This window comes from Poecile atricapillus, chromosome 2, assembly GCF_030490865.1.
Source record: "Poecile atricapillus isolate bPoeAtr1 chromosome 2, bPoeAtr1.hap1, whole genome shotgun sequence".
NCBI lineage: Eukaryota > Metazoa > Chordata > Aves > Passeriformes > Paridae > Poecile > Poecile atricapillus.
The window spans coordinates 98236214-98249962 of NC_081250.1; the positions used below are offsets into that span (position 1 = coordinate 98236214).

The following is a 13749-nucleotide window of genomic DNA, read 5'->3' on the forward strand; positions in this document are numbered from 1 at the left end:
GAAAATTTAATAACTTAGAGAATATACAAAGAACAAGTGAAATTTGCAAGATTGAACACCAATATTTCAATATTTTTAAAAAACTCCTTTTTAAAAATCACGTTGTTTTGATTATAGATATTTTGGGTCTTTATTCATCAATTGATTCTATTTTATCTTTTCAGTTTGTGAACACATATTTATAATGAACAAAACACAAATGCATAGTATAAATATACCTGTTCATAAAATTATAGAAAATTATATAGAACATTCTTTATTATTCCAAAATATTGTATGCAATTTAGGGAATCATGTCCAAGATTTCAGAGCCAAATCATGTTTTCATCACAAAGAAAAAAACAGAGGTTTTATTCTTTTTTCCATATGAGGAATAAGAATTTGAAACTATTTCAGACATTTCTCCTTATAAACTCCAGTTTTCACAACTTCTGTTTGATTGGCGTATGACCTTCAGCATTCCAAAGTGTAAAACTTCTGCTTCATGCACACGATCCTGATTGGTTCTTATGAAATTTAATATCCTGAGGCATTTGATTTAACATTTCTGTGTGAGTTGCATCCACTGTTCAGTGAAATTAACTTATCTGCATTTAGAAGCTAGTAAGCACCACACACTTGGAAAGGTCTCCTTGAAAACCTCTTGTGACTTGTCATCAAGTATTTGGGTCACTAGTAATAAATTCTTTATAAATAAGTTACAGGCTAAATTTCATGACCTGAAACATTTCAGAAAAACAAGCACTTGGAAGAAAATAATTTGTTCTTGGATAAGAACTAACTATATAGTGAAAAAAATTATTAGAAATTCAAAAAATATCTTTTCTAATCCTTCATTACCTAATCAATTAGTAACAGAATACTAAATTGCAGTCCAATGGTATAGAGCATATAATTTCTTTAATATTTCTATCTTCCTATTTCAGGGAATACATACATTCATCAAAAAAAACCCCATAAACATTCAAGGCTTTGTATTATCTTTACTATCCTTCATTTTTCAGAGAGAACACTGCAATTTTTTACCATTATTGAAGTTTTTATTACATCTTGATGGAAACAAACTGAGCAGTTTATAAGCTACGAGTCTTTTGTGGAGTGTTGTGAAAACAGAAAAGAGTCAAATCTAGTTTCATTAAGAATTAAAAAATTAAAATATGTCTCATTATTTTACTCTAGGACCTTATGTTCTTTCTCTTTATAGCACACTTTCCTAAAAGTTTTTAATTTTTGGAGTCAATATTTTCTAAATCATAAAGATTATTTTTGTATATAAAATGAAATAATTTATTTATTAGACTTAAGAAGTCCCAGTAAGGTCAATGGAAATAAAGTTTACTCTCAGCACAGCCATCAGTTTCTGAAACAAACAGAAACATCAATAGCTTGCTTCACCTAATCAATGCAGACAGATTGATTTTTTTAGAAGGCAGACTATTATATATGTCTGAGTACCATGACCTTTCAGATTTTTCCAACAATATTCTTCATGTAAATTGATCTGCCTTATACCATGGGAGCCAGGGATGCAGAACTGCCAAAAGCATTCACTTCCACTTAGTTAGCTGGAAATATTACTTCTCACAAAAAAGCACCTTCTTCAGTCATGGTGTGTCGTGTGATGAGTTGTAAATGTCTAAGGCAATTCAGAACTGCAGATACCTTTACACCTAGTAATCATAAAACCACAAGAGTGTGAATGTAGAGTAATTGATTTAAACTTATCAGTTCTAGGCCATTAGATTTGGTAAAAGGTATTTCCACTCAACTATACAGGAGCCCATTACAATCATTTCCAGTTGAAGGTCAGCAATCACCAATGTTGACCTTCAACATGACATAAAAGTTATTAATTGATTAGTTTACCAGAACAATAAATAACCACAAAACCATAACAAAAACCCCAAAACACATACAAAAGCAAACAAACAAAAACCCCACCAAAATAAAGCAAACAAACTCACAAAACAAAAACACAATAAAAAAAAAAAACAAAACTAGCTCACATTTAATCAATTTGAACAGAAGAAACTTAATATTTTGGTGAATTAGGGTGGGCTGAAACTATCCCTGTTCAACAGTTTTATAGCCTCTTAGCCAAGTTTTAATTCAGATACAGTCATTTGATACTAAGTGATGGACAGTGGGGTTCTAAGGGCAGAGATTTGGCTTCCTGGGCTTTGGGCCAATTTAGAGGCAGTATAGCTGAGGGCATGCCCCTGCTCCCCCTTTAGAAAGGACCTTAAATAAAGCTTGGACAAAATGCTCAGCTGGATACCAAAAGTAAGTGCTGCTCAGCTCCTGGCTTTGCTTCCCTTGGGGAATGGGTGCCTCTGACATATTGGGGTAGAGGTTCACATACAGTTTTGATGCTGACACCAAAATAAGACAAGCACAACATAAGAGGAATTCTGGATTCTAAATACTTACAGCCATTGCATGCCTATACAACACTATCAGAAAAAGCAGTCTCCATAGACTAATCTCTTGCAAAATTACATGGACCTCTTGCAAACTCTAAGAGAGAAAAATGTTTTCTAAGATAACATTTGTAAGAGTGTCTACAACCTGCTTAAGCAAGGTGTACAACAGTGTATTAAATATAGTATACTATCTGGCACTAAGGAAATTGCATCTTCCAACATGGTTGCAACTCATTTGCATTACACATTTGGTAGTGTGAAAATAAATGTGCTTGGTAGATGTATGGCTGGAAGTAAGAAATGTAAGTAGTAAGAAGTAAAAATGGCTGGATACCATTTATTATGGTATCTAAGAGTTCCTGCTAAATGACTTCACGATTGATATTTCTGCTTGTACATAATAGGTAAAATAATGTTGAAGTTTATTTATTTTCCTTTGAAATTATATGTCAACACAGCTTGAGAATGTCTTGAAATTGTTTTTTAGCATATTCACTTCCCAAATATAATTAAACAAAAATACTAGAAATATTAGATGTTATTCCCTTACCAAAAAAATGAAAAAAGGAATTTCTTTCACAATGTTTTGGCAATAAGAAGTGAAGTTTTAGACTACAATAAAAGAACAGCTTTAGCATCATCAAGTAAAAATAAAATTCTGGTCAAAACATATTAAAAAGAAAAGAAAAAGAAAGAAAAAAAGGATTTTGCCTTTAGGTAGAGAAATAGCTTTGGTTATCTTACGTAAACTATTATTTTCCCTCATCACAAATTTTCTGGAACAGAGAAAGACAGAGAGGTCAATATTCCTCAACTGAGAAAAGCAAAGCATATGGGAAGGGATGAGGTCAGACAAGAGGTGTTCAGATCCATAGGTAAGTATTTATGCTATTAGGAGACTACATGTCGCCAATGTGCACAAATAAGTGCTGTTTTTAAGAAACTGAATCTTGACAAAATTACCTTAAATAATAACAAAATAAAAGCTGTTATTTCTCTTCTCTGCTTTGGCACAGGACTAAATTTCGATGAAATTCTTAAGCCTCAAAGTATTGTGCTCTTTTTTTTTCCCTTCTTTTTTTTTTTTTTTTTTAAATAAGGTCTAACGAAGAAATACCAGACTATTTCCAGTTAGACTTAGATTACTCTAACTTAGATTGTTTAAAGAATTGAAATTTCCAAATGTCAAAAATGTTCAAATCCATGAGTACGCATTTTTAAGAGATACTGCTGAGGAATAATTCCTTTTGTTTTTTTTCCAAGACTGTTGAAAGATGTCCCAAATTGAAGGCTGAATTAGCCACTTTTTATCTATTTTTAAAAATTTTCTTAAAAAGTAATTTGAATCGCAGAATATCCTGAGTTAGAAGGTCCCCGCAAAAATAAGTCCAACTCCTTTTCCTGCAACAAGTGAATTTGAAAGTCTGCTACTTCAAAGGTGAAATTTAATCAGCGGTATTTTAAAATATTCAGTGATGGTAGCAAGTACCTTGCCAACTGAGACAAGCTTTCAGATGTTTCATACAGGACCAAAATTTCTATATAATTGAAAAGATTAATCACTGATTACTCAGATTTGACAGGCTGAATTCAAAGGAATAAAACTTGAACAGAGCATTGACACACTTGGACGCAGATTTTCCTCTTTACCAAATGACAACTTAATCATAAGACATAAGAAAAAAAACCGAGTAAAATTCCTAACCTTCTATCAACAGCAATAATATCAAGAAAATACTTTAGGAATTAATAAAATGGGGAAAAAAAGATAATTAAAGATTAGAATTCTATCTTATTACAGATTTTAGGAACAATCTGAAAACATGTTCAAGTCTGAGAATAGAGAAGAAGAAAGTTAAATTAGTTTCTCATACATATATTCTGGGGTAGGGTCTACAGTGGTTATTTCATAAGGGAACTAGATAAAATATATCACATGAATAATGTAACTATCTTTTTACAAGGTGGAAAAATAGATCTTAAAATCTGGTAGTATTTTAAAAAAGATAACTAAAAATACTCAAATAGGATATGAGGAACAACTTTCAGAAATTATAAAAGCTATTATTAATCCTTTTTCTAACAAATCAACAGCAAGAAACCTCATAGTCTATTGACATTTCCGTAAACAATATAAAAAACTAAGGAAACAAGAAAGTCACTTGAGTTTCCTCTGTATTCACATGGGAGAAGCGTGGAAATAATTCTGTGTTTGTACTTTATATATATATATATATGTATATATATATATATATATGTATATGTATATATATATATATATATATGTATGTATATATGTATGGATTACATCAGAGGGTCTGTCTCAAACTTAACATTGTAATAAATCAAAGAGACAAAAAGGCTAATTAGAAAGTCCTGGAACTAGATACCAGACATTAAAGAATTCAAAAAGCCTAGAAAACAGTTAACACAAGGATAATCTTTAAAATGCTTCAAGAGGGTATAAAAAAGCCCAGAAAGAACTAATATTGACATTCTTAATTGCAAATAAGATGAGGCATGGGCAAATATGATTTATTGAAGAAGAATAAAAACAATTTTTATTCAAAAAAATCTTAGGTCTTACTAACTTACGCCAGTTTTCTGGATGAGTCAATAAATTGACTCTGCTAGATCAGAGGTCTAGGCAGGACTTCAAATGGCATTTAACAAAGGCCTTCTACAGTGATTCTTAGAGAAACTTAGTTGACACAGAAAAAGGCTCTTCCATACCGAAATACCTAGTTACTAAATTAGGAAATAATAAGTAAGAAGGGAAAGAAGAGAGGAATAATTGAGCAGTTTCCATGGTGTTGGAAGATCATATCAATGATGGTGTGAAGAAAGAGGGAACTGAATTAATTTTCTCTTTCAGTATCATGGAAATGTAAAAGTAGATGTAAAGCAAACAGTGCAAATGTTTTACTAATGTGCAGCTAAAATTATAATTTTTCATGGCAGGGCATTGTGAATGTTAAAAATTTACAAGTGTTCAAAAATAATTTTTAAAAAATTACAAAAAAATATTCAGTAAGAAGCATTAGAGTTGAAAAACTCTGATCTCATTCTGGAAACTACTAAGACATGAATTGTTAAGAAGCCATGACAGTTCTCTGAGAGAGAATTCCTGTGTTGCTTTTAGTAAGTATTCTAAACATACATAAAACATTTTTGGTCAATGTCAGAAATGAGATATAGGACTAGATGAAATTTTATTCTGATGGCATGCAAATACTCTCATGCTACTCTGCAAAAATAAAACAGGCAACTTGCTTTTTTAAAGCAAGCTTTCCCAATTGACTGGAAAAAACAAGAAGGGAGGTGGTGCAATACAATTGGGAAACTACAGAACAATGCTAAATATTTAAGTGAAATAAAAACATTGTTTTAAAAAGAAATAATACAGTATTGAATAGCTAATTGTACACATGCATCAAAAACACTTATAGATTTTCTGGTTTCCATCATCATGATAAAATGTGTAATTAAAAATCTTTGAAAAATGTGTCATTACAATTTACAGGCCCATTCAAGAAGTTAGAAAACAGGTGATAATAAAATTAAATGAAAAATTAGAAGCATACCACTAGTCGGGTGCAAATGACAGATTAATTTTTAAATCTGTTCTTGGACTTTCAGCTTTTCTTGTCAGGAATTTGGAAGTAAAATATCTTTGAAACTGGGAACAAATTGGTGAGAAAAGTACAGTGCTGAGTGTTGATCTATAACAGCTTGTAATCCAGTAATTTTTTCCCTTTCTTTTATTAAACATCAACATAATTTTCTGGAGGAAACATATCTGTAAAACTCTATTTTTATTAGTTTTAGCTCTACAGTTTAATCAATTTTCTAAGGAATTTAAATGAGAACTCCACCAGGAAGTAATTAGAAAACAAACATATAAAAACAACTGTACTGTACGTTGTAATTCTGACAAAATATATTGTGTTTTAGAAATCCATTAGGGGAGCAAATTGTGCAGCCTGTACTGTTATATCATTGCAACAACCAGCCCCAGTGGTTTTTGTTGAAACAAATATATTTCTCCACTGGATGAACAGTGCTAGATGAACATCAAAGGGCATAACAATATTACCATAATTACATCTCCTCTCATGTTTTTTCTGATGAAGAGTAAAAAATATATAAAAAACTTAGTCCAAGAGATCCATGACACATAACCAGCAATGAAACACATGGTAATTAATATAAGCCATTAGTATTTAAATTCCTCTCTAATCATCTAGGCAAATTATAAAACTCCTCCTCTGTACTGTGGTGCCCTCTCAAAACACATCTGGCACTCCCCAGGCATTCAGAGATCGTGCAGACAGATCACTGCACACTCTCTGAATGTGCTCACTGTTGACAAAGAAGCAGTTTGCAACTCCTTTTGCATTTGGCCCTACTCACACCCCTAATTCAGCACAGCAGAAGTTGGTAAACAGAGCAGAGCAGCAAATGTTGAGCCCCACACACAAACACAGATTTTTTCCTGCTCCCGTGGCCCTTAATCCACATGTGACATTAGGCCATCCCAAAAACTGTCAATGCTCCAGCCATATCCACTCTCTCAGGGCTTAGGGACTGTTAATACCTGAAGCAGAACTTCCCACATGGTTTACTTTAGAAAGAATTAATGTGCACAAAATCACTCTGAATTAAAGCAATACCAATTCAAGTGGGGATGATGAAAGAATTTGCCTTAAAGCCACAATATGTCTTTTAACCAAAATGTAAAGGTATGTTTATGCAGCTGCAGCAGTTTTCACCTTATCTTGCTCCATTTATTTTTCTTGACCACTTCTTAAATTTGATTTCTCAACTGTACTTGCAAAAGCTGTTCTAATTAATAACTTGTGATATGTTTCTATGGAGCTCAGATTAATAAGGCTGTCTTTCATCAAATGTGTGCTACTGTAGTGGTCTAACCTTTATTAAAAAAAATCTGGAAGTGAGTATTGCTGTTTTATAACATCTTCTTTAGAGATGTGCAGACAGAGGATTTTTATTTTGGAATTTTTGTTAATTTGATTTTTCTAAATATTAAAAAAAAGGGAACATTTGAACTTTGATTTCTTATTCAACTAAAACGATATATTTAGAGAGGATCAATTTAGTCTTATAGCCTTTACTAGTTTTATAATTTTTTAGTTAAAGTAAGGAAGAATGTCACTCACATTGTACCTACTCCTACACCAAAACTTCGTATCCATAAAAATTAGAGTTTACACAGTGATACTGTTAGGAAGGAAGACTTCTGACTGCAGAAGACTAATTATTTTCTGCATAGAAGCAAACCATCATCAAATACCTCATATAATTAGGAAGAAATACCCCTTTCACTTTTACTAAGGGAGGAAAGGAGAGGATCTAAGGGAAAGGAGACAGTGGATAATGTTCCTGTATTTTAGAAATACAAAGAAAACCAATCTCATTGAAGTTGCATCATAAAAAGTAACTTTTGCCTGTGAAACGTGAGGAACACACCCACCTCTGACACTATGATGGGATGACCTTGGCTGAATTCCAGATTCCCACCCAGCTGCTCTCACACCTCTCCTCCACAGGACAGAATGGAAAGGAAAATAGGTTTCATGAATTCAGATTTATCTCATAAGAATAAATAGACTTGACAAGGGGAAAATTAAATATATTATCAGTTAAAAATAGAGCAGGATGGTTAAAAACAGATAAAACTAAAATCATCCTCCTTCTCACCCTTCCTCTCAGGCTCAACATCACTTCTTTACTCATTTTCTCCACTACCTCTTCCCTCTATGCACGTAGAAGGACAATGTCAAAATATGGATCAATCTCCAAAATCCTCAACTGCTTCTCCTTCTTCCTCATGCTGTTCCCCTGTATCAGAGTGAGGAGTGTCACTCCCATGGGATACAGTCCTTCATGAACTGCTCAAGCATGGCTTCTTCCTGCAGGCCATAGTTCTTCAAGAATTGATTGAGGATGGGAGCTTTCCATGCAGTTAAGTCTTTTAGAAGCAGATTGTTCCAGAGTGGGTCTCTCACGGGCTGAGATTCTTGCCAGGAGCCTGCTCCTGCATGTGCTCTCACAGGCTGCACTTTCCTTCAGAGCAAGTCCACTTGCTCCTGCACAGGGTCATCCATGGGCAGTGAGATGGCCATTTGCTCCACCATGGACCTCAATGGGCTGCAGGGGCACAGCTGCCTCACCTTGGTCTGCACCATGGGCTGCAGGGGAATCCGTGCTCTGGCTCCCAGAGCACCTCCTCCCCTTCCTGCATCACTGACCTGGGTGTCTGCAGGGGTGTTTCTCTCACACTGGCTCAGCTGTGGCCGGTGGTTTTCTTTTGGAGCCAGTTGGAGCTGCTTGTGTCTGGTATGGGGAAGCTCCTAGGCACTTCTAACAAAGTCCATGGATGTACAGATTTTTTTATTTTTTTGCTAACCACATGATAACCTTATCTTACTACAGATAGAAATCAAACTTAAAATAAAAAAGTAGTTTATGCATCCACAAGCTCCACAGTTCAATATTCAGGTCCACTACAAAACATATTCCATTATTTAATATTTCATAGCCAGCTGTTTACCATAATCATTAGAGATAATAAAAAAGGATAGTTACTATTCCTCAAAATTAATTTATAAGTTTGTTTCAAGTTCACAGATGGAAGAGAAAATATTTTTCCATAAACATCATGTTTTGGGTATTTATAACATCAACAAGGTGTTTTTTTCTTCATGTTATAACTTCCTAGATGTACAAGTTAGGTCCTTTTAATATTTGTTACCATGATATTAGCCAAATAATACATCTATTAATTTAAATGGTATTTTCCATTTCAAGAAGTACAATCAGTAAAACTGCACAGTAACAATGTCTGATCTCAATTGTTTCATCAATTCTGCTCATCTTGTACAACAGAAGTTAACCTTTTAAAAACTGCACGTGGAAACATTTTAGACCAACATAATCCCAGCTAAGAATAACATTAAGTATTCACACTTTTTGAAATATATAATTAATATTAAATTTTATGTTCAAAACTTCAATCTACATGGTTTACTACTATCAGTGGCAAGAGATTGCACAAATTCTATGTCCTATGGAGGTATGTATACATATTAAAGAGCAAGATTACTCTCAACATGAAATCGTTTAGTCAAAGCATGTAAGGATTTAATTTTTGTGTATTAATACCATGTTTTTAATACTACTAAAACTGTTACTAAACAAAAAATGTTGCCATTATTTGCTTATACCCTCTACAAGTATGAATCAGCTATATATATATATCAATTAATAACACTGAATATTGTTTTAAACTACAATGGATTATCCAAATAATCTCACAAATACAGGTTTTGGAAAAAAGTAAGATACTAGGTAACTGTATTTTGCTTGTGATTCATGCTGTAAAAATTTACCTGTATGTCTCCTGTCTACTTGCTAAATAAAGTCATAATCATTCAGATCAAGATGCACATAGACCTTTAAATAGATGTAATTTCAATTTTTGCTGACCTAGATATCTAACCATCATTCACATTAAAGGAGTCATTATTTTTTACTCCTCTAACCGTGCATATAATGCTATTTTATTTGAACTTGAAGCTACTATCCCAGAAATAAAAAGATCTTGAACCAGAAGTCAAAGTAATTGTTTTCAGGTTTTTTTATAGTATTAGGGAAAATCAGAAATAGTCTGAGAGTTTAGTAAGGCTCAACAGTGACATTAGGATGTGTCTACAAAGGAGTAGGCAGGTTCTATCTAAATTGAGTTAGGCTGGAATCCTTGAAAAATAAACTCCTTTCTTAGCACCTGTTTTGAATTTAAGGGCAGCTGCAAGGTTAAAAAATATGCCAGCTAACCACTACCTTCTCCAGATATGGCTGACCAGGTCTCCAATGCCATGACGGACTTGGAGATAACTCGTTGAAAGAGTAATTTTTTTCATAAGATTGTTTCCTTACTTTTTCCAGCTGTGAAGAGTCCATTTTCTCATTAAGGGTTTGCCACAGCATTTCAATCCTGTTAATCTTTAATTTTACTCATCTTGTCAATGAGTGTTTGGTGTCACAGAAGTGTTTTTTGTGGTACCACTGCAGCCAGAGGCCAGGAGTCCTGGACATGCTTAGGATACTGTGGCAGACTCCATCAGGAGATCTGGCTGGAAATGCTGCTGAAGCATACAAGACAGCTCAGCCTTGGGGTGGAGGCACCACAGGGCATGGCTCCCAGCCTAATATGGAGAGACACAGCACATGCTCAATTCACAGCTTAGGAGGCAAACTGCTCCCATCAAGGTCTTGCTGTCTCTTTCCTGAGGGTGGGGCAGGCAGAGGCAATAACCTTGGCTGTAGATGGGATTTTGTTAAGCTGAAAGAAGGGGCCAACAAGAACCTTGTGAAATTAAGCAATGACAAAGTCCTACACCTGGGAAGGAAGTCCCTTTCAATGACATGGTGATGTTTTTATCTGAAGCAGCTGTTGCTTAGAGACTGGCTAGGCAATCAGTCTGCTGGTGGTGTTGATTGCTTCTTCATCACGTTTTTTTTCCCCCCCTTCTTTTCCCTTCTCCCCCTTTCCAGTTATTAATCTTTATCTCAATCCACAAGTTCTTTTCCCATTTTTGCCCCTCCAATTCTGTCCCCCAACCCATTGCTGGCGAGTGAATGAGGCTAGGTGGGAGCTTAACTACCAGCTGGGGTCAAGCCATCACAAATCTGCTGCCCAGAGTAGCATGGATGTTTTTGAGACCTCACTGACAAAACCTTGAATAACTCAGTCTGATTTCGGAGCTGATCTTGCTTTGAGCAGGAGGTAGGACTGAAGATCTCATGAGGCCCATTCCAGTCAGACTTGTCCTGTGATTCCACGTTTTGCAGTTATTGTAAATCAGGATAATAATATAAAGGTAGATCTAGGGTTGCTTTATTAAAGGAGAGAGCTGATACTAACAGAGAATGCTGATCACAGATATCTAATAGTCTATGCAACTAATTATTTTTTAAAAGAAAAACCAAACCAACAATGAACAAGCCAGCACAGACATATAAGCAAAAGAGATTTGTCATATGGTAATATGCCTAAGCATATGAGGATGAGTCTCCTTCTGTCCTTATGTCCTTCTGTCCATATCTCCAACCTCAAGTTACTTGCATTACAAATAAATCAAGAAAATACAGATGTGATATGTATGTGTTATCATAAAATAAATAGTAGTAAAGAAAAGCTAAAACCCATTGTTATGTAAGATAGGTTAGAAGGGTAGCCTTATATGCATGAGCTTCCATTTGCTGTTTGTCATGATGGAAACAGAAAAATCTTATGATCACAGTTAACAGCAGACATCAAGTATAAAACCTCTCTCTGAGTCTTTCCCAAGAGAAATTACTAGTTACTAAACTAAATCTAGTCACTTAGAATGTTATTATTCAACAGCAAATGCACGTAAATTAGATAAAATTATTTGTTATTTAGGCAAATGAAGAAAAGTTACTGTTTCCCACTACGCAACTCATAGCATGGGATATGTACATTTAGTGATTGGTTGGTGGATTTGGGGGCCTTTTTCCTTTCTCTTTTTTGAACTTTCAGAATCTCAGTGAAAGTGGGAGCCTTCTGGAATACTATTAATTATCAGCACAGAAAACTATAAAATAAAGACTAAGAGTCTCTGAATAAATTATCAAGTCATTTTTAGCAGTACAATAAATGAACAGATCCTTGGAGAAACAAACTAAAAAAAAAAAAAGAGCGGGTGCTTCCTTCAGTTCTACTTCTCCTAAGAAGAGATTTGATGTTCAACAAGACATGGAAATTGTTTCTCAGTTTTTTTTCTGCTTTGATTTTCATCAGGACTCAGTAGCTCACAAAGCTTCCTTAACCTCTTTTGTTCCTCTGAGTCTTCACTTTTGCTTCCTAGTATTGTTATACTTGCAATTTCTCCCTGCTCCTTTTAAAAATGAACAGGTATTATTTTCTCTTTCTGTACCCTACAAAAATTCTAAGCCACTGAGGCCCAATTGTTCAAGTCTGGATGCAGTAAGGGTTTCTCTGTATTGCATAATCCTTGTTTTAGAGACAATTTTTGACATTTTGAAATAGTAATTTTGGGTGTGAATGCTCCCTAAATAATCCAACTAAGTAATACTACTAAATTAAGTAAAAATAAGCCTATTTTTAACCAAAAACCTACTTTGTGCATTTTAATGATCACAACTCAGTTTAGTTAGTGTTGTTTTATTTTTTTTTAATCTCCAGAGATTCCTGGATTTCTTTTACCTGCATTTTTTGTTTTCTGGTCTCTTCTTCCAAACTTTGTTTTTCTGCTTCTAGTCGCTCTCTCTTTCCCCATTCAGAGGCACTCTCGCACTGCATTCTTTCCAGCTAGGAAGGTTGAGGGTAGGAGGAGGAATAACCAAAAAAGAAAACAAAAAGAAAAAGAAAGAGGAATAATCTGATTAAAACCCCCTGGTTTTCACTGGGTGAGGCTAATAGCTTCACCTCAGAGTAAGGTGGCCACCTCAGAAATCGGCCCAAGGTGTAAGTTTCCCATGTTTCATGAAGTTAAATATTTGAATTTGAAAAGAAAATAACCAAGACAGTAAATTTTTCATCAAATGTGCCTTCAAAAAATAAAGCATAGATAATTCTTTTTATAGAGTAGCAGGTAACAAAATACTATTCTTTTCCTGCTATTTATGGAAAGATAGTATTAAAAAATTAATGAAATGTTTTAAATAACACTAAGACTGATTTTGGCTTGACAATGTCAAAGTTCTCTTTTTATTCCCCAAAAGACAAAAAGTCAGCATGTTTTTCTATTTACAATTTAGAAGGATAGAAATAAATGGTCATTAAAATGAAGAGATTTTAAAGTATATCTTCAGTACTACATACAGTTATCCTCATAATCAGAGGAAAGATTTTTAAGTTTTCATGCTAATCTTTTTCTTGTGGTTATGATTAATAGTCTTAAGGGAAATATTATCTTTTATGGCTAATGCTGTAATCCTATTTTAGCATAACTTTATGAATTTGTTCATCAAACCCACATAGAGGGTGAACTAAATATATCAACAAAAAGACAAATTACTAAGTCATATAGAGTAATTATCAAAGAACTAATTTATTTTCAGAGACAACCACATAGTATTTTTTGTCACAGCTGCATTAAGTACTTCTTAGACTTCAGATGAAAAAATGGTAAAGTGGATTTATGTTTATAACACAAACCAGGTATTATCAGGAGTACCTGGAAATGGAACATTTATCAGAAGACTATTATAGGCAAGGACTTACTGTTAACAAGTTGTTATTATTAGCTGGTTCTTC

At 34.0% G+C, this 13749-nt stretch overlaps 1 protein-coding gene across 1 annotated transcript in view; it reads right to left on the reverse strand.

Annotated features, from left to right (window-relative positions):
* The window catches only part of CCDC102B (coiled-coil domain containing 102B), a 136611-nt gene that overhangs the window by 81898 nt on the left and 40964 nt on the right, over positions 1 to 13749 (reverse strand). The window contains exon 6 of the mRNA XM_058831864.1: positions 12697 to 12801. Within this exon, the coding sequence (XP_058687847.1) occupies positions 12697 to 12801 (105 nt within the window). The remainder of the gene's footprint in view (positions 1 to 12696; positions 12802 to 13749) is intronic.